The sequence below is a fragment of the Bufo gargarizans genome, chromosome 8 (genome assembly GCF_014858855.1).
Source record: "Bufo gargarizans isolate SCDJY-AF-19 chromosome 8, ASM1485885v1, whole genome shotgun sequence".
Lineage (NCBI taxonomy): Eukaryota > Metazoa > Chordata > Amphibia > Anura > Bufonidae > Bufo > Bufo gargarizans.
Window position 1 is genome coordinate 82,013,743 of NC_058087.1, and position 20,477 is coordinate 82,034,219.

Genomic DNA, 20,477 nt, shown 5'->3' on the forward strand with positions numbered 1-20,477 from the left:
GTCTAAGGCACACTTGTGCAATATTCATGCTGTCTAATCAGCCCCTTGATATGTCACACCTGTGAGGTGGCATGGATTACCTCTGCAAAGGAGAAGTGCTCAACTTGCTGTTTGCGTTATCCATCAGAATACAGATAAATGAAAATGATCATCTTTGAACTAAAAGACAAAGTAGACACAGGAGAAAAGAAGATCATCTCCAGGTTTTAAAGATTCACTTTAGGACATTTCCATGGTACAACATATCCATGGTGAATTTGCAGCACAATCTACAAATGTTACATGCGTTGCTGCAGATTAACCACAGGACTTTAAGAGGGGGAACCTTGGTGGAAGTCCGCAACAGGATTTGACGTGGTGTGGAAAATGTCCACAGCATGTTTGACTTTTATAAAATCTTATCCATTTATATGCTACTGTATTCTTTAAAAAAAAAAAAAAAAAATGGATCAAGCCTTGGTGTTAGGGTCCATTCACACATCCGTAAGTGTTTTGTAGATCTGCAAAACACGGACACGGCAAAGTGTGTTCCGCATTTTGCGGACTGCACATAACCGGCACTTAATAGAAAATGCCTATTCTTGTCCGCAATTGCGGACAAGAACAGGACATGTTCTAATTTTTTTCAGGGACGGAATTGCGGACTCGCATGTGCGGATCTGCAGCACATCGTGTGGCCCCATAGAAATGAATGGTTCCGCAATTCCGTTCCGCAAAATGCGGAACAGAATTGCCAACGTGTGAATGGAGCCTTAATAGTATTGTTTAATTGGCTTGTAGAATAGGTAGGCAGTTTTACTCTAAATGCTGTGAATGAAGGTTTAGGGAGAATTCTCGTGTAGCAGAGTTGTTGGAGAAATTTCTGCAACTCGATATTCACCTGAATCCATGCATATGCTATATCAGACCTTCCCACTACCTACATACTCCACAGTCCAAGGCTCCAGGTCTTGTCCTATAAATTCTTCATTGTGCACCTGTAAGACTGCTACTAGAGCTGCGTTATGGAATACATATTATCTGCGGCCTATTTACTGCCAATGGGTATTAGAAATACTGTAGATATTTATTCCACTTACACACACAATGCTGGAAAGCAAATGTTGAGGTCAATGCTCTGAACATGCAGTACTGTATGAATATAAAGTACTTATCCAAATAATTTAGCTCTTGGTAAGAATATTGTGTTTTACTGCTACATAATTCAATCTAACATGGCATTCAGCAGTCATGCAGTTCTATATTTTGTGTGTCCCTTCTTATGGTTCAGGCAGGTCCACCATTAATATTACTGTTAAATTTTGTTAACTCTTCCTTTAATTTACAATCTGGCTATGTTCTTTGATGCTTGGGTGGATATGGTCTATAAACAACACTAAGAAATGTCTACTATTTTCATATATTCCTGGTCCATCTGTCACTAAAAAGTAAACTTTGTGAATTTTTAAAAAAATCCTCTATATTCTGCAGTGGACAACTTAGAAAAATATCCCTCCATAATCTTGAAAACAGTATCCTGTGATTAAATACAATCACCGCCACACTGGGAATCCTTTACAAGCCAGGACATATGGATCCTTGCATCATGAATGGTTAGAGAACCGCAGAGCAATTATCTGGCTCGTGTAACATTTATTTCAAGCTTGCCTAAGGTAAACCTCATGAGCGTAATTTGCTTTCTAGATGCGTGTAACAAGAAGCTGTATGACAAGTTCTGCCCTTGTGTTGTTGTTACTTTTATAGACCAAGCTATAATCTGGGGCTTTACATACCGTTTAAAAAATAATAATATTGAGTCGAATACATATATAATTTATTCAACACAAGGATTTTACACTTCCTGCTCGTTTCCACACAAAAGTAAATGAATCCCAATTTTTACATAGTAGAACAGAGACATTCAATCTGTTAGATTTGGGTTCCCTTTCAGTAGACTTCTGCACCTCAACCTTCTTATATACCTAAGGGCTCATGCAGACAAATGTATTTTCTTTCCCTGTCCATTCCGTTTTTTTGCAGACCCATTAATTTCAATGGGTCTGCAAAAAAAATGGAAGTTACTCTGTGTGCATTCCGTTTCTGTATGTCCGTTCCGCAAAGAAATAGAACATATCCTATTATTGTCCGCATAACGTACAAGGATAGCACTGTTATATTAGGAGCCGGCTGTTCCGTACCACAAAATACAGAATTCACACGGACGTCATAATTATTTTTTGCGGATCCGTGTTTTGTGCCTAATACAGTATATGTAAGAATAAAATGGCATGCTTTCAGAGGGGAAATTACATAATCCGGTGACATGCTACATTTCTCTTTTACAAAGGATTGGAGAGAAAGTAACTATACACTAGGTCTTATTACGTGATGGTAGTTATTATATTATTGTATTATATTATTGTATTATATTATTATATTATTATATTATGATATTATAACATGAACTGGTTGTTAGTGTGACCCAGGGCAAAATTTAAAGTAGTGCCCCCCAAATGCTGAAATATGGTACCAACCACATAATTACATTTAGTTAAGTCAGAAGATGATGTGCAGAGAGCCTCAGTGCTGATCTCTGGTTCTTCCACAGATGTTACTAGGCTTTGAAACAATCAGGAGCACAAGCTCCAAGAAATTTCACGCTTCCACGACACACACAAAATAATTTACATATCTGCATACTTTTATAGTTTTAAACACAAAAACTGTGGGCCCAAATTATCAAAAATGTATTCACTTTTTTAACACATTAAGGACCGGGCTAATTTTCACCTTAAGGACCGGGCCATTTTTTGCAAATCTGACCAGTGTCACTTTATGTGCGAATAACTTTTAAACACTTTTACTTATCCAGGCCATTCTGAGATTGTTTTTTCGTCACATATTGTACTTCATGACATTGGTAAAATGGAGTCAAAATTACATTTTTATCTATTAAAAAAAGACCAAATTTACCCAAAATTTTGAAAACTGCCAATTTCCACGTTTCAATTTCTCAATTTCTATAATACATAGTAATACCTCCAAAAATAATTATTAATTTACATTCCCCATATGTCTACTTCATGTTTGGATCATTTTGAGAATGCCATTTTATTTTTTGGGGACGTTACAAGGCTTAGAAGTTTGGAAGCAAAATTTTCCAATACCCACTTTTTAAGGACCAGTTCAGGTCTGAAGTCACTTTGTAAGGCTTACTTAATAGAAACCACCCAAAAATGACCCCTTTTTGGAAACTACACCCCTCAAGGTATTAAAAACTAAGTTTACAAATGTTGTTAACCCTTTAGGTGTTCCACAAGAATTAAATTAAATATAGATGAAATTTCAGAATTTCACTTTTTGGCAGATTTTCCATTTTATTCATTCTTTTCCTTTTCCTAACAAAAGGATTAACAGCCAAACTAAACTCCATACTTTTTGCCCTGATTCTGTAGTGTACAGAAACAACCCATATGTGGTCGTAAACTGCTGTATGGGCACACAGAAGGGAACACCATATGTTTTTTGGAGGGCAGATTTCACTGGGATAATTTTACTTACCATGTCACATTTGAACCCCTGATGCACCCCTAGAGTATAAACTCCAAAAAAGTGAGTTTATGGAAAGTATGGTATAAGGTTTCAGCTCTGTTGGTACTATTTTAGGGTACATATGATTTTTGATTGCTCTATATTACACTTTTTTGAGGCAAGGTAACAAAAATAGCTGTTTTGGCACTGTTTTTATTTTTTGTTATTTAAGTTCTTCTGACAGGTTAGATCATGAGCTTTTTTTATAGAGCAGGTTGTTACGGAAGTGACAATACCAAATATGTTTTTTTTTTTTGTTTCTTTCAGTTTTATATAATAAAGCATTTTAAAAATAAAATAAAAAATTGTCTCCATATTCTGAAAGCCACATTTTTATTTTATTTTTTAGGCAACTGTCTTATGTAGGGACTGCATGATTGGTACTATTTTAGGGTGCATATGACTTTTTGATCGCTTGGTATTACACTTTTTGTGATGTAAGGTGACAAAAAATGGCCTTTTTATACAGTGTTAACCTGAGGGGTTAGGTCATGTGACATTTTTATTGAGATGGTTTTTACGGACCCAGCAATACCTAATATGTCTACTTTTTAATTTACACTAATATAATATTTGAAACAAAAATCATGTTTTAGTGTCTCATGAGTCTGAGAGCCATAGGTTTTTTTAATTAGTTTTTTGGGGGCGATTTTCCTATGTAGGGGCTCATTTTTTGCGGGATGAGGTGACAATTAGATTGGTACTATTTTGGGGGCATAGGCCTTTTTAATCACTTAGTGTTGCACTTTTAGTGATGTAAGGTGACAAAAATGGCTTTTTTTTTTTTTTTTGAGCCAGCCGTTACGGAGACGGCAATATCTAATATGTGTGTGTGTTTTTCTTTTATTTTTTATATATTTTTTATTATAAAATTAGGGGAAAGGGGTGTTGAAACTTAATTTTTTTAATAAAACACTTTTTTTTTTTTTTTTTACTTTATCTCTGTCCCACTCTGGGACTTCAACTTTTGGGGGTCTGATCCCCTCTGCAATGCATTACAATACATCTGTATTGTAATGCATTGCCTGTTAGTGCATGACACTGAGTCATGCACTAACATGTTGCCTAGGAGACCCAGCCTGAGGCTGGATCTCCTCGGCTCCCGTAGAAGGTTGGGTCCCGATGCCGTGCAAGGAATTGGGCAGCCTCTGCATGACATCGGGCTGCCTTGTGTCGCATCAGGTCCCCACCACAGCAGCGCGGGGACTCGATGCGATCACTCAACCACAAACACACTCGCGGTCAGCGCGGGCCGCGGCATAGAAGGGGTTAATCTGCAGCGATCACCGATATGGGGGTTTACAGGACCCCTCTCGGTATTGTCACAGGGTGCCTGCTGAATGATTTCAGCAGGCACCCCGGTCCGATGACCGCCCGCCACGCAGCGGTGATTGGAAATACACAGGGCGTTTCTGTACAGCCCGTGTCCTTAAAGACTCGGACATCAGGGCGTACAGGTACGCCCTGTGTCCACAAGAGGTTAAATAGCATCTATTAAACAATGGAGAAAAAGGGCAAGTTGGAATAAAGATGCATAGAGAAGCAAGGGGCCAAACTTCCCTGGACAAACCTGTCTCTCAGCAAGATTATAGTAACATTCTCCGGATACAAGGTAACATACTATTCCTCACATAGGCATAGTGTGCATAGCGTATTAGCTTGTATCCGTAGATTGTTAATATAATCTTGCGGGGAGAAATGTCTGTCCAGGGAGGTTTGGCCCCTTGCTTCTCTATGTATCTGTATTCCAAAGTTCTCTTTTTCTCCATTACATATATTAACTAAATATACACTGAGCAAAAATATAAACGCAACGCTTTCGGTTTTGCTCCTATTTTGCATGAGCTGAACTCAAAGATCTGAAACATTTTCTACATACACAAAATACCCATTACTCTCAAATATTGTTCACAAATCTGTCTAAATTTGTGTTAGTGAGCACTTCTCCTTTGCCGAGATAATCCATCCCACCTCACAGGTGTGGCATATCAAGGCGCTGATTAGAGAGCATGAATATTGCACAGGTGTGCCTTAGACTTCCCACAATAAAAGTCCACTCTGAAGTGTGCACAGTTTACACAGTTTGTGCATTACTGGGGGGGCAGAAATCCAGTCAGTATCTGGTGTGGCCACCATTTGCCTCATGCAGTGCGTCACATCTCCGTCGCATAGAGATCAGGTTGTTGATTATGGCCTGTGGAATGTTGGTCCACTCCTCTTCAATAGCTGTGCGAAGTTGCAGAATATTGGCAGGAATTGGAATACGCTGTCGTATACGCCGATTCAGAGTATCCCAAACATGCTCAATAGGTGACATGTCCAGTGAGTATGCTGGTCATGCAAGAACTGGGATGTTTTCAGCTTCCGGGAATTGTGTACAGATCCTTGCAATATGGGACCGTGCATTATGATGCTGCAACATGAGGTGATGGTCGTCGATGAATGGCACAACAATGGGCCTCAGGATCTTGTCACGGTATCTCTGTGCATTCAGAATGCCATCAATAATATGCACCTCTATTCGTTGTCCATAACCTACACCTTCCCATACCATAACCCCACCACCACCACCATGCACAACGTTGACGTCAGCAAACTGCTCACCCACACAACGCCACACGCTATCTGCCCTGAACAGTGAAAACCGGGACTCATCTGTTAACAGAACTGCTCTCCAACGTGCCAGACGCCATTGAATGAGAGCATTTGCCCACTGAAGTTGGTTACTACGACGTACTACAGTCAGGTCCAGACCCCGATGAGGATGACAAGCATGCAGATGAGCTTCCCTGAGACTATTTCTGACAGTTTGTGCAGAAATTCTTTGGTTATGCAAACCAATTGTTGCTGTAGCTGTCCGAGTGGCTGGTCTCAGACGATCATGGAGGTGAACATGCTGGATGTGGAGGTCCTGGGCTGGTGTGGTTACACGTGGTCTGCAGTTGTGAGGCCGGTTCGATGTACTGCCCAATTCTCTGAGAGCTTATGGTAGAGAAATGAACATTTATTGCACGGGCAATCACCCTGGTAGACGTTCCTGCAGTCAGCATTCCAGTTGCACGCTCCCTCAAACATTGCAATATGTGGCATTGTGCTGTGTGACCAGACTGCACATTTCAGAGTGGACTTTTATTGTGGGAAGTCCAGTGCACACCTGTGCAATATTCATGTTGTCTAATCAGCACCTTGATATTCCACACCTGTGAGGTGGGGTAGAATATTTCTGCAAAGGAGAAGTGCTCACTAATGCAGATTTAGACAGATTTATGAACAATATTTGAAAGTAATGGGTCTTTTGTGTATATAGAAAAAGTGTTTCAGATCTTTGAGTTCAGCTCATGCAAAATGGGAGCAAAACCGAAAGTGTTGCTTTTATATTTTTGCTCAGTTTATTTTTGATAATTTGGGCCCACTATTTTTGTGTTTATGAAATTGTGCATGTTTTAGGTGGGTTACAGTACTGTCAGTTATCAAAAACGCAATATGCAAATCCCACTATACAATGCCAAAATATTACCATCTAGCCTACTGTTAGTACTACTACAAAGTGACTCAATAATAGTACCATACTGTTACTGGACAAAACCCCTATTAATAGACCCTTATTACCACTGTATGACCATAACATGGTAAGATATCAGTTCTGCATGCTTCCTTTGCAGACCGTGTAAGTGAAATCCATTGACTCGAAGTTGTAGTCATTCACTTTTGACATCTTTTCCATCTGGACCAGACGGTCAAGAAGACTTCTCCAGCCATGACTTGTGTCTGCAGAGTTCGCTGCATGGCTATCTTTGGCTTCTAGCACCCTCTTTACTTTTTCCCATATACATAAACTTCTCACCCTGCTGCTACCCTCAGTTCTGTGCCTGTTTTGTCCTATTTGTCCTTGTTACTATGCTTTTTGTGTTACATAGTGCCCCCAAGTACTGTACCATGGACATAAGTATCAGAGTTATACTTAACCCTCCAAAAAGTGCCACACAGCATCTTTGAAAACAATAGTGCCCGCAAAATTAATAGTACCAAACAGATAGGGCCCCTTACTATGCACCACAAAGTAATAATTTCCCATTAGTATTTCACAATGTAATAATGTCACCTCTTGTATCCTAACAGTAATAATGCCCCTTATGGGCCCTACACAGTAATAGGGTACCCCACAAAATAATAATGACCACCTTTGCACCCTATACAAAAGTAGTAATTCCCCCTTTTTCCCCTAGAAAAAATGAAGGTAGATATTTTTAATGTGACGGGCTAAAAAAAAGGGTTGTTATAATTGTTTTGGTGCTGTTATTGTTACAAATTCCAACTTTTTACTAACCCTCTTTGTGCCCTAAATTTCCCACTCTTTCCCCAAATAATAATAAATATACTTATCCAATCCCAATTCTATGGTGAGCAGAGGGACTAAGGCCTCTTGTAGTCTGTAGCAGTGACTTCATCATGCAACATGTGCCTGGATACTGACCTCCTTTGTGGGGTCCTTCTGGCTTGTAGGCCACAGGAATAGAGTGGCCTTTGGTAATGACAGGGCAGAGATCCTATGACTTTCTGCGGTGCTATAGATTCTCCTGGACAATTGCTGGGCCTGCATGAACCAATGAACCAGCAAAATGGGAGCAGTGTTGGGAGATATTGGTTCATCCATGGTGCCCCCTCTGATGCAATAGATCTTTGCAGAGATAACTCCATGCATCTAGCAATGAATATTTATGTGGTTAGCTTGTTTGGTGACTAACACATTTTTTTTTCATGTCAGTAGGCTGCATATCAGCATTGTCTTTTTATATGGCTTCATCTAAATGGGGCATATGTTTTGTTTCCTGGGTAGATGGGAACATGAAATATCCAGACTTTTAGATTTTCTGTCACATATAGCTTTTTGTGTGTGATATATATATATATATATATATATATATATCTTACCAATGAGGCAGCTGTGAGAGCAGACACACTTAGCATGAAGTTTTTGAACAGTCATAGTAGAAGTTCTCTCCCACTAAATATTCTTTTTATTTTTTTCAGTGAAAGTGCTTTTTCAAAATTCTTTCCTTCTTCATTGATGTTTTATTGAAGTATTTCTGACCGTGCACGTTATCCTAAGTGCTCATATGACTCCATGTCAGTGAGACTGCCTTCTTTGTAATGTCTAGGTTAATGTAATGGGAATCCTTTTGTTGAGTGTCTCAGGGCTACACTGTCAGTATTTGTGCGATTTTGTAAGAATTATTATTTTTCATGTCCCGATTTTGTCTGTCCCTGTCAGTACACTTTGATATATTTGCTTGCTCCAAGTCCTTCATGTAATACTTGTGGTTTTTCTTCCTTTCTGAAAGCCAATATTGGACTTATTTTTTTCTGAAGTTACATGTTTCCTCTTCCTGTAGGTTTTTCCTTTTTGATACTCTAGAATGGTACTAATTTTGTTTCCATTTTTTAACAACTTCTGATACTCTCAGCAAGGCCAACATATTTCTTTTATAGCATCTGAATTCTTAAAGTTTGAGAATTTTGTTTTGCTATAGTCATCTCAACCCTCGGTGGATGGAACACAGTTTTGTAGGTTATGTAGCCCAAATTGAGCATATGGTTGCATGTTATCATACTTAATCCCTTTTGTTATACAAAATAGATAATAATAAAAATACATAAACTTAGTATCTTCTCTGTTGATTTATTGCCTTTCGCAGATTTGCATGATGCTTTATCTTGAGACCATAACCATGTAAATGTTTGTATTTACTACGAATATTGGCGGTAGATCTTCTATTTTCTGCAATCATATCCTGAGGTTGCACTGGTTCAGGACCTCTGTTTCAGTACATTTATTCAAATAGACACCAGCAGATTTGAGCGACTAGTTTTTGTGCATCTCTCTGGCCTTAGATGCTAACATTTCACTGCATTCTGTTATATGCCTTGTCCCACTTTGTATGCATTGCATTTAGATATAGAGGATGCAGGCATTGAAATTGGCAGATGTCGCAACCAAGGCAATGCTGGCTCCAGATTAGGTGATTAATAACTTTTATTCTTTGTTTCTTTAAGTAACGCGTTTCCGGGACAGACTGGCCCCTTCGTCAGATCAAAAGCTCTTGATCTGACTAAGGGGCAGGTCCCACCCAGAAACGCTTTACTTAAAGAAACAAACATTAAAAGTTATTAATCAACACATCTGGAGAAAACATTGCCTTGGTTGTGCTGTCTGCCAGTTCCAACACCTGCATCCTCTGTTCCTGACTAGCATACCCATACTTGCAGCACTCAACAATTTTTACTCTACACAGTCTAGGGTGTCATGCTCCCAGAGCGACATTGCAAGGTGAACCTCACCAACCCTGTGTGCCCACCGGCTTTAAAAGCGGTCCTACCTCTAAGCGCTGCTCTACTTCTCTAATATTAAATTTAGATATAAAAAATTGTAGCACAACGTGGGCAGATTTGATAAGCTAAATGTGCCATAATTCTTTCTTGAACCAAAAACTGTGTGTTGATCACTTTTTGTGGTCTGCCAGGCAGAGGGGCACTCGCCCCTTCAGGCTTTTTTTTATAAAATATTTTGGAGGTGTGAAAGTAGCCTTAGTCAGTAATCTAATTGACCAAAACATAATGGAATTCTTGTCTTATCTAATGCATGTGAAAGATGTGTAGCAGAAGGCAAGCATTACTAGACTGTTCTGCTCTTAAGTGATTGGATGTGGTCCCATGAACCAACGAAGGCTATGGGACTGTTTGCTACTTTAACTTATATAGTTCATTGCGGTGTACATAAAGCAGTTTTGTACAGAACCTCTGCTCATCAAAAGGTATATGAACATAAAAAGATGATCAGTCTGTCTATATATTCTTTCCTGTTTAGTTTCATGTGAAAAGTAGTTTTTCCTTAAAATATTGCTGCAATATAGAAAATGCTAAAAAAACATAAGTTGCGGCAGATCCCCCCCCCCCCAAACTATATATATATATATATATATATATATATATATATATAAAACACACACAGTTGAGTCACATTATTATGTGCAGCACGGACAACATCTAGACAGGCTGGTAAGTTGTCACTGGTATCCAGGGCCATGCTGAGTGCAAAGCATCCCACAGCTGAAAGGTACTTTTTGGGGGGGGGGGGGGATCCATAGAGTGAACCCAATGATTTAGGTAGTCCCTTGATGCTCTTGGGAATTAGGGGACCAGGATAGTACTTGGAAGTCAAATATTAGACATTTCTAGCTCTCTGACATGTCACATTGTTGGAAGTTCCAATCCACCCCAGGGAAGATAATCAGCAATGTATGGGTTACGTGATCTGCAAGGATGGATTCATACCTAAATTGGTTGAGAATGCCTTCCACATGGTTCCGCTGACCCAGAGAATGCCACATAAGCATTCCCCAGACCATAACGTTGCCACCACCAGCTTGTGTACTTCCAGGAATGGTTGTAGGGTCTTTGTACTCTGATGTTTTTACATCTGACATGCCAACATCCATCAGTTTGATGAAGCAGAAAACGTGACTCATCAGAGAAGGCAACTCTTTGTCATTCAGTGGAGGCCCAATTCCGATACTTCTGTGAAAATGTAGGCCTTTTCTGGTGATGCAACTTTGTTAGCAGATGTGCATTGACCATCCATCTGCTTTAAAGCCCCATACGTAGTAGGGTTCACTGGTTCATTTTGGTGGTGAACTGCTCCACTGTAGCGTGTTGGTCCACCCTCATGCACCATTGTTTCCGACATTCATCTCTCACATCAGTAGCACATAGTTCTCCGCAGTTTCTATGTCACTTATTCGCAGTGGTGCAATTTGACCACTTACGATACACAGACAGCCTTATATGCCCACTAAGCCAGCTCACAACATGTGACTTCCTTCATGAGCTATGTGCTGCCGAAACTGAAATTAGGAAGATCATAGTCATGTGACTGTGTGTGTGTGTATGTATGTATGTATATGTATATATATATATATATATATATATATATATATACAGTACAGACCAAAAGTTTGGACACAGTTTGACCTGGTCTCTAATCTGAGCTGCTGTTAACCTGCGATTTATGAGGCTGGTGACTCGGATTAACTTATCCTCCGCAGCAGAGGTGACTCTTGGTATTCCTTTCCTGGGGCGGTCCGCATGTGAGCCAGTTTCTTTGTAGCGCTTGGTGGTTTTTGTGACTGCACTTGGGGACACTTTCAAAGTTTTCCCAATTTTTCAGACTGACTGACCTTCATTTCTTAAAGTAATGATGGCCACTCGTTTTTCTTTACTTAGCTGTTTTTTCTTGCCATAATACAAATTCTAACAGTCTATTCAGTAGGACTATCAGCTGTGTATCCACCTGACTTCTCCACAGCGCAACTGATGGTCCCAACCCCATTTATAAGGCAAGAAATCCTACTTATTAAACCTGACAGGGCACACCTGTGAAGTGAAAACCATTTCAGGTGACTACCTCTTGAAGCTCATCAAGAGAATGTCAAGAGTGTGCAAAGCAGTAATCAAAGCAAAAGGTGGCTACTTTGAAGAACCTAGAATATGACATATTTTCAGTTTTTTCACACTTTTTTGTTATGTATATAATTCCACATGTGTTAATTCATAGTTTTGATGCCTTCAGTGTGAATCTACAATTTTCATAGTCATGTGGAATTATATACATAACAAAAAAGTGTGAAACAACTGAAAATATGTCATATTCTAAGTTCTTTGCACACTCTTGGCATTCTCTTGATGAGCTTCAAGAGGTAGTCACCTGGACTGGTCTTCCAACAGTCTTGAAGGAGTTCCCAGAGATGCTTAGCACTTGTTGGCCCTTTTGCCTTCACTCTGTGGTCCAGCTCACCCCAAACCATCTCGATTGGGTTCAGGTCCGGTGACTGTGGAGGCCAGGTCATCTGGCGCAGCACCCCATCACTCTCCTTCATGGTCAAATAGCCCTTACACAGCCTGGAGGTGTGTTTGGGGTCATTGTCCTGTTGAAAAATAAATGATGGTCCAACTAAACGCAAACAGGATGGAATAGCATGCCGCTGCAAGATGCTGTGGTAGCCATGCTGGTTCAGTATGCCTTCAATTTTGAATAAATCCCCAACAGTGTTACCAGCAAAGCACCCCCACACCATCACACCTCCTCCTCCATGCTTCACGGTGGGAACCAGGCATGTGGAGTCCATCCATTCACCTTTTCTGCGTCGCACAAAGACACGGTGGTTGGAACCAAAGATCTCAAATTTGGACTCATCAGACCAAAGCACAGATTTCCACTGGTCTAATGTCCATTCCTTGTGTTCTTTAGCCCACCAAGTCTCTTCTGCTTGTTGCCTGTGCTTAGCAGTGGTTTCCTGGCAGATATTCTACCATGAAGGCCTGATTCACACAGTCTCCTCTTCACCCCTCAATCATGTACACCTATTTATATGCTATGTTCACACTTATGTTTGATGCTTGAGAAAGGCTCTGTGTTTTGAGCCGAAACATCGCCTCACTGTGCCACTGTCGTTGAATACATTTTGAATTTTTCTATTGGATGTGCTGTCCGTTTCCATATATATATATATATATATATATATATATATATATACTGTCACTTTATATATATATATATATATATATATATATATATATGTATATATATATATATATATATATATATATATATATATATAAAGTGACAGTGTAAAAATATGTAGTGGAGACCTGAACAGCTGCAGGTGTGGAATTTTAGAGGTATACTAAGGGTATATGCATGCAATACGTATTATGAGCTTTTTTTCATGTGGAAAATAGGCAGCGTAATACAGTACCAGCAAAGATTTTTACAAATCTCATTTCCGCAGTGTGTTTGTTTTATACATGTAAATTGACCTGTGAGCAGATTTCACCCTTTTACCCTTTTAAAGCATAGTGTCGAACATGTACAGCATGCACCTGAAATTGTATGGAGCGGGCTGCTACACTGAGCCTGCTCCATACGCAGCAGGTGCCAACTGTAAAATACACCAGGCACCCTGCCGCAATGATGGGGAATGGTGATCGCGCTGAACCTCATCATTTAACCCCTCAGATTCCATGATCAATAGTGTTTGTGGCATATGTGCGGTAATGCGATGAGGTGCCAGTTGGAGCCCCGTCATTGAAATTGCGGGACTCCAATTTGTTACCATGGCATCCTGGGGCCTGCTGAGGCGTCAAAATGCTATTCACCCTAATAGATTTCTATTAGGGTGAATAGGAGAAAGGATTGAAATATCCCAGGTTCTAGAAGTTTAAAAAGTTTAAAAAAAATAAATAAAATGCCAATACCAAAGTTTCCAATTTTACATATAAATATATATAAACAATAAAAGATTAAACATATTGGGCCAGATTTATCATTAGCTAAAGTCAGAATAATTGCGCTGCAGGAGAAAATTCTTTTGTATAAAAATAAAAATATATAATAAAAAGTTCCTTTGGTAGATCTTCAATCAACGTGGTCACAAGCCAACCTCACAACTTAACACTGGTATGGAAATCTGTTCTGAAATGAAAAAGCGCACTATGGTGTAGCAAGTTCCACAAACTTAGCGCCCCTGCGATTAGATTATACTCACAGGGTATCTTGCAAGTAAATGCGTATATGAATGGATGGTGTCTTCAATAGTACTCTGTTACTTAAATTACTATTGAAGACACCATCCATTCATATACGCATTTACTCGCAAGATACCCTGTGAGTATAATCTAATCGCAGGGGCGCTAAGTTTGTGGAACTTGCTACACCATAGTGCGCTTTTTCATTTCAGAACAGATTTCCATACCAGTGTTAAGTTGTGAGGTTGGCTTGTGACCACGTTGATTGAAGATCTACCAAAGGAACTTTTTATTATATATTTTTATTTTTATACAAAAGAATTTTCTCCTGCAGCGCAATCCTTTTCCAAAACTTTACTTATTTGACTTTTCCCACATTGTCTCCGGATTTGCAGTGCTAGAGAAGACAAGTATATCTAACAGAGACTTTACTTTATTTATTTTTCCAAAGTCAGAATAATGGAGTGAAAAAGTTGCAAACTTTTGCGCAATCGCTAAAACTTTGCACAAATTTGCTCTGCTCTGCACTATGCTCGCCAGTTTTCTGAAAGTGGGCGTGTTTTCTTATGTAAATTAATTTATAGACAGATTTACTATTGCAACTATTTAAAAAGTTGCAAAAAATGCGCAATTTCACTCCAGTGAGGACCATGCTTATCTTATCAGACTTTTTAATAGAACATGCAACTTTTTCGTAAAGACGTGCGACTTTTGTAAAGCTGCTTACTGACAGATAAACTGCTACCGTCATACCACATTTATTACAGTCTTAAACGGCCGATCATAAATCTGACTTGGCTAAAACTGACTTTAGCCATATGTGAAAGTGGAGTGAGCTGTCAGAGTAATGATAAATCTGGCCCAGTAGGTATTGCTGCATCCTAAAATTTTGGAACAATTAAAATATATTTTAAAAAAATTATGTGCGGTGAATGCTGTAACGAACAAAAATGAAAAACACTTGCTTTCCTATTTTTTATGTCACCTTTTTCCCCCAAAAAAATTGAATAACAGTGATCAGAAAGTCATGCATACAATATAAATGGTACCAATAAAAACTAAAGTTCATTCCGCAAACAAATAAGCACTTATACAGCTCTTCAGACCAAAATATTAAAAACAGTTATGGCTGTCAGAAAATGGTGATGCATTTTTTTATTTTTGAAGTTTAATATATATATATATATATATATATATTTTTTTTTTTTTTTTTTTTTAAGTTTGGTATTGCCATAATCATATTGGTCTGCAGAATAAGGACATTTTTAGTGCACAGCGAACGTTGCATTTAAATTTTTTTTCAATTTTACCCCACAAATATTTTTTTTTCAAGACATGGTAAATTAAATGGTACTATAAAAAAAATTCATTTTGTTGCACAAAATGGTTATGTGAATAGAATTGAAAAAAAAATTGATGGCTACTGAAAAGTGGGGAGGAAAAAAAAAAAAAAATAGTTCAAATCTTTAAGGGGTTAAACTGCAAAGGGTGTAATCTGTGGCAACTCTGGATCAACAGCCGTGACAAAGTCTGCACATTACATGTGGTCTTTTGTGTGGATTTGGTGCAGAAATGCCGCAAAATCCACACAAAAGTCTGCATGGGAAATCCATATAAACTACCCTGCCGTGTTCAAGAATGTAATGATTTTAGCATTTTGGACAACTGGAATAAATTTTTTACTGCCAATAAACACCTTTAGTTCTTTCCAGAATTTGATTATGCTTCTAAACTGTTCTTTTCTCCTTGCTTATTATTTGATTATAATATAATTAAGATTTTTTTTGCACATCTCTAACAATTTAACAAAATCGAGGTGTAAAGCACTCTAATGACATGGCAATAAAATAGTATTTGGAGTAGGCTTTGTCTAACATGAAACACCTGAAATAGCATTTACTTCTATTTTTACTGCTTGTGTACGCTCTGCACGTCTTCCAATATAACTGGACTGTCTCCAAAAAAATCCATTACTTGCAAATGGAAGTGAAATGTCTTGAAAATATTTGTTTTGATTCTGAAGTCAAGAAAAATGTTGACCCCACGGCACTTGTAATGCTTTTAAATTCTGCTTTGGTGCTGCATATCTATGCATCTCCGAGCTTCAATCTCTGTGTTAAGTTTTGGACTAGACTGAAAGTTGTTTTGCTTTTGTACCTTTTGAATCTGCATTTATCAATTTGCTTTGGTGTATGGTTTATCAGCGTATCTTTTCACTTTCCAGCATATCATCTTTCCTGAGCTGCTTGTAGTGACAAGCCTACTGATTTAAATTGTGTTCAATTTACACGCATAGCAGTGTGCTCTGGATAAATCAAACAGAACATTCCGCCTCTGAAAGCGTTTTAAATTCTGTTTGTTGTTTCTTACGGAAGAATTACATGCTTTAAGAACATTGCATTTCAATGACCATTTTTCACATATCCGATGGGTGTTCTTAAAGGCAGAATTCACCATATGATCAAACAATATAAAGCCAAATCCCATCTGTGCCATGTTTGCTTTCAGAGCTGCCAGTGAAAGGGAAAAGGAAGACAATAAGCAGTCAGGATTAACAGAAACATATGTCACAATAGTAAGTTTAAGAAATGTAAAAGGTGTTAGGGTATTGGAGGCAAATGTTCATACAATATCTGAAAAATTAAAATTACAGTATCTAATCCAGCATCTGAAATTCACAGCACACAAGCATTTGACATTATACAACAATTTGAGATGAGTCTAATTTCTGTCTTGTTTCTGATTTCAAATGGTTTAAAACACATTATAGTGGCCTACAAAATAAAGTCATGTATGTTGTAAGTTTATTGAAGGTTTGAAGGTTTCTTCAAATTTGAAGTCAAAAGAGCAGAAAAGCCCTCGGTTATAAGCATATATTTCATCCCAGTAACTCTATTCTTTTACTACACATTCTCAATATTTACAGGTTCTGCCGGATTTGATGCTGGGTCTTTGAAGAAAGATTTTCCTCTTCCTTTAGCACATAATCCAGAGGAGAATATATATATACACTCCAACTTTAGGTATGTTTACTAAAGCGCTCAGTAGATAAACTCACCTGTTTGCCTTCTAATTCTAAAGACCTTAAAATAATTATTGTCAAATAAATGGTGCATCAACTTAAAATGGTTAGCTCCTCTTAGCTCATTTACCATGTCTGAGTTTCTAGCTCTGATGCTCCGCCTTGCCCTGCATAGTGCAGGACAAAGGAAGTCTCCACCTAGCATACCCATGTGCCGCTTGCTACGTCAGTGGTAGTAAAGAAAGAGTGCTTGCCCTGTGCGATGCAGAGCAAGGGGGAGCATCATACCAATAAATCCTCCAATGCACCACTCAGATGTGGTAAATGAGTAAAGAAGAGGTTACATCCAGGTTCAGCTCTGAACCCGTACAACCCCTGTAATTTATTTGCATTGTGTGATATCTGTAAATTGTTAGGAACATATTATTTCACATTGAATTGTGTTTCTTTTAAAACATAAAGCAGCACGAATGGTTACTTTCTTACTTGAATTTATTTTACATATAATACCTGTAGGGCCGGGACAAGGTATTAGAAATGGGGCACAGACCTCAGCTGCTGCAGTACATTACATTCAACTGCTGCAGAACGTCATAATTAGGCTCGAGTGAATAGATCTTCGGATTAATTAATTGCCAAAGTCATTCAACAAAGTCACACACGAGTTTGCGAATAACTTCGGCTCATCGGAGCCCATATATTCTAATACTGTACGGAGACTGATCTCCATACAGTATTAACCCGAAGTTTTGAACAAAGTCACTTTGCTCATCTCTAATTAAAATGTATTGGCTCTGTGGAGCCAAAGTCGATTTCACCCAAAGTCGTGCAAGACTTCAGTGAATGCCTACTTCATTAATATCTGCGTATTGAAAAACAATTTAAAATAGAAATCCGAACCCGGCTTTGGTACTGGGTGGTACCTCATGCCAAAGCCCAATTCAGATTGCTATTTCAGGCGAGAAGAACTTTGGCTCCATAGAGCCAATGCATTTAATGCTGTACAGAAACAACATTAAAATGGAGATCTTTAAATTAATCAACTTCAGATCTATGATCCGAAGGTCTGTTTGCTCATGCCTACTCATAGCTGCTTCAGAACCTCACAATAAACACCTTAGCTGCTGCAGAAACCATACAATACACCCCTCAGCTGTTGTAGAGCCTCGCTATACACCCCTCATCTGCTGCACAAACCATACAATACACTCTTAAGCTGTTGCAGAGCCTCGCTATACACCCCTCAGCTGCTGCAGAAACCGCACAGTACACCCCTCAGCTGCTGCAGAAACCACAAAGTACACCCCTCAGCTGCTGCAGAACCTCATAATACACACCTCAGCTACTGCAAAAACCATGCAATACACCCCTCAGCTGCTGCAGAACCTCACTGTACACACCTCAGCTGCTGTAGAAACCACATAGTACACACCTCAGCTGCTACATAACCTCATAATACACACCTCAGCTGCTAAAGAACCTCACAATACACCCTAAGCTGCTATAGAACCTCACTGTACAAACCTCAGCTGCTGCAGAAACCACACAGTACACCCCTTAGCTGCTACAGAACCTCACAATACACACCACAACTCCTGCAGAACCTTGCAATACACCTTCAGCTGCTATAGAACCTCACAATACACACCTCACCTGCTGCAGAAATCACACAATGCAAACCTCAGCTGCTGCAGAACCTCACAGTACACAACTCAGTGGCTGCAGAAACCACACAATACACCTCTCAGCTGCTGCAGAAACTGAACAATACAACCCTTAGTGTCTGCAGAACATCATAGTAAACACAAGTCTTTTTAATAAGGAAGAAATGCTCCAGTGGGGGACACTGCTGGAGGCTGCCTGCACTGGATTGAAAGGGAAAGTATTGTTTTTATTTTTTTTATTTTACAGCATTACTGCTCCTCTTTTTCCAAGGAGACAGTCAACCCCTTTAAACATGTCCCATCTACAAGCAGCATGTCACAGAACTGGCTGTGTAGATTGATTTATAAGTTTTGATGGGCATGATTTTCCTTACAACTAGCTAGTCAGTAGGCTATACAAGTGATAAGTAGTAACTAGAACACAGTTCTCATCAGAAGGAATGATTACTAGCGCATACATCTCTGTTGACATATTCTGCACAAGTTCATTTTCCTTTTGACATCCTCATATGTACTTAATTGATATTCCTTACCAAACAACATGATTGGAGAAACGCCTGTCATGCTATAGCAATTTTGTAGAAATTGTTTCAAGACACACAGATGTGTCAGTGTCATCTTTTCTCTCTATCTGTGAGTTCTGTATAAATACAATTATATTTAACAGCTTCATTTGTAACCCCAGAAGTCTGGATTTGTCTGTAATAGCATAGGCAATTGGAATGAGATGAGTGCATAGTAAAATAATAGTTCTGTAGAAAGCAGCATTTACATATTAGACCAATATCAAGAGGACTTACCTTGACCATTGCATTAGTAGGGCAGTAATAAGGTAAACCTGGTATGGTTAACATATGTGAATTGTGGTAAAGCCTTCAAAGCAGTATTTGTAAAGCAGAGTATTGAAAAAGTTTTGTTTGTATTTATGAAAAAGTTGTTAATTTCCTCAAGAGAAAAAATTGAAAATATTTTTTTGTGAATAGTTCCAGAATGGAAAGTTCCCAACAGCCTGATACCTACAATATGAAGACATCAAAGAGCATGGATCTTGGTAAGTGCCATTGTATTGGTTATTGACATTACTGAACTTATAGCCTTAACTGGGTTTTATATGATTTTTCAACAGGATAAGGGGAAACCTAATTGGTAACTGATTGGTGGGGTTTTGATTTCTTGGACTCCCCCTGAGAACGGGGGTTCTGATCCTCCATCCTGATGGAGCCGAAGGGTGGGCATGTGCGCTGCCGCTCAATTCCTTCTCTGTGGAACCACTGGAAATAGTCAAGAGCTTGAGAATAAATGACGTGACAGTGCGCATGCTCAGCCTCCCGCTCCATTCCTAGGATCGGTCAGACGTTTGGCTTTCTCAGCCAAAGCCAAATGTCTGTGCGGTAAGAAGTCTAAGGATGTTATTACATTGCTCCATCTTCAGGCAGTGCTACTGCCGATGGATGATAATCATCCATCTTCGCTAGTTTGCACTGGTCTGATTGGACAGGCTTATTGTCACGGTCCCTCAGGTGACTGTTGTCAGAAAATCAATGAGTTTGGCTGAGCGTGGAGGACTCTAACAGCCTCCTTGATTTCTCTTGATTCAGTGTTGATAGGGTTAATGACCACTTCCATTTTCTCAGCTGTTG

General features: G+C 39.0%; 1 protein-coding gene across 3 annotated transcripts in view; it reads left to right on the plus strand.

The window, feature by feature from the left end:
• The window catches only part of PARD3B (par-3 family cell polarity regulator beta), a 1,547,452-nt gene that overhangs the window by 617,331 nt on the left and 909,644 nt on the right, over nt 1–20,477 (plus strand). For all 3 annotated transcript variants that reach the window (XM_044302617.1, XM_044302618.1, XM_044302619.1), the window contains exons 14-15: nt 17,078–17,174; nt 19,821–19,888. In XM_044302617.1, coding sequence (XP_044158552.1) covers nt 17,078–17,174; nt 19,821–19,888 — 165 coding nt within the window. The remainder of the gene's footprint in view (nt 1–17,077; nt 17,175–19,820; nt 19,889–20,477) is intronic.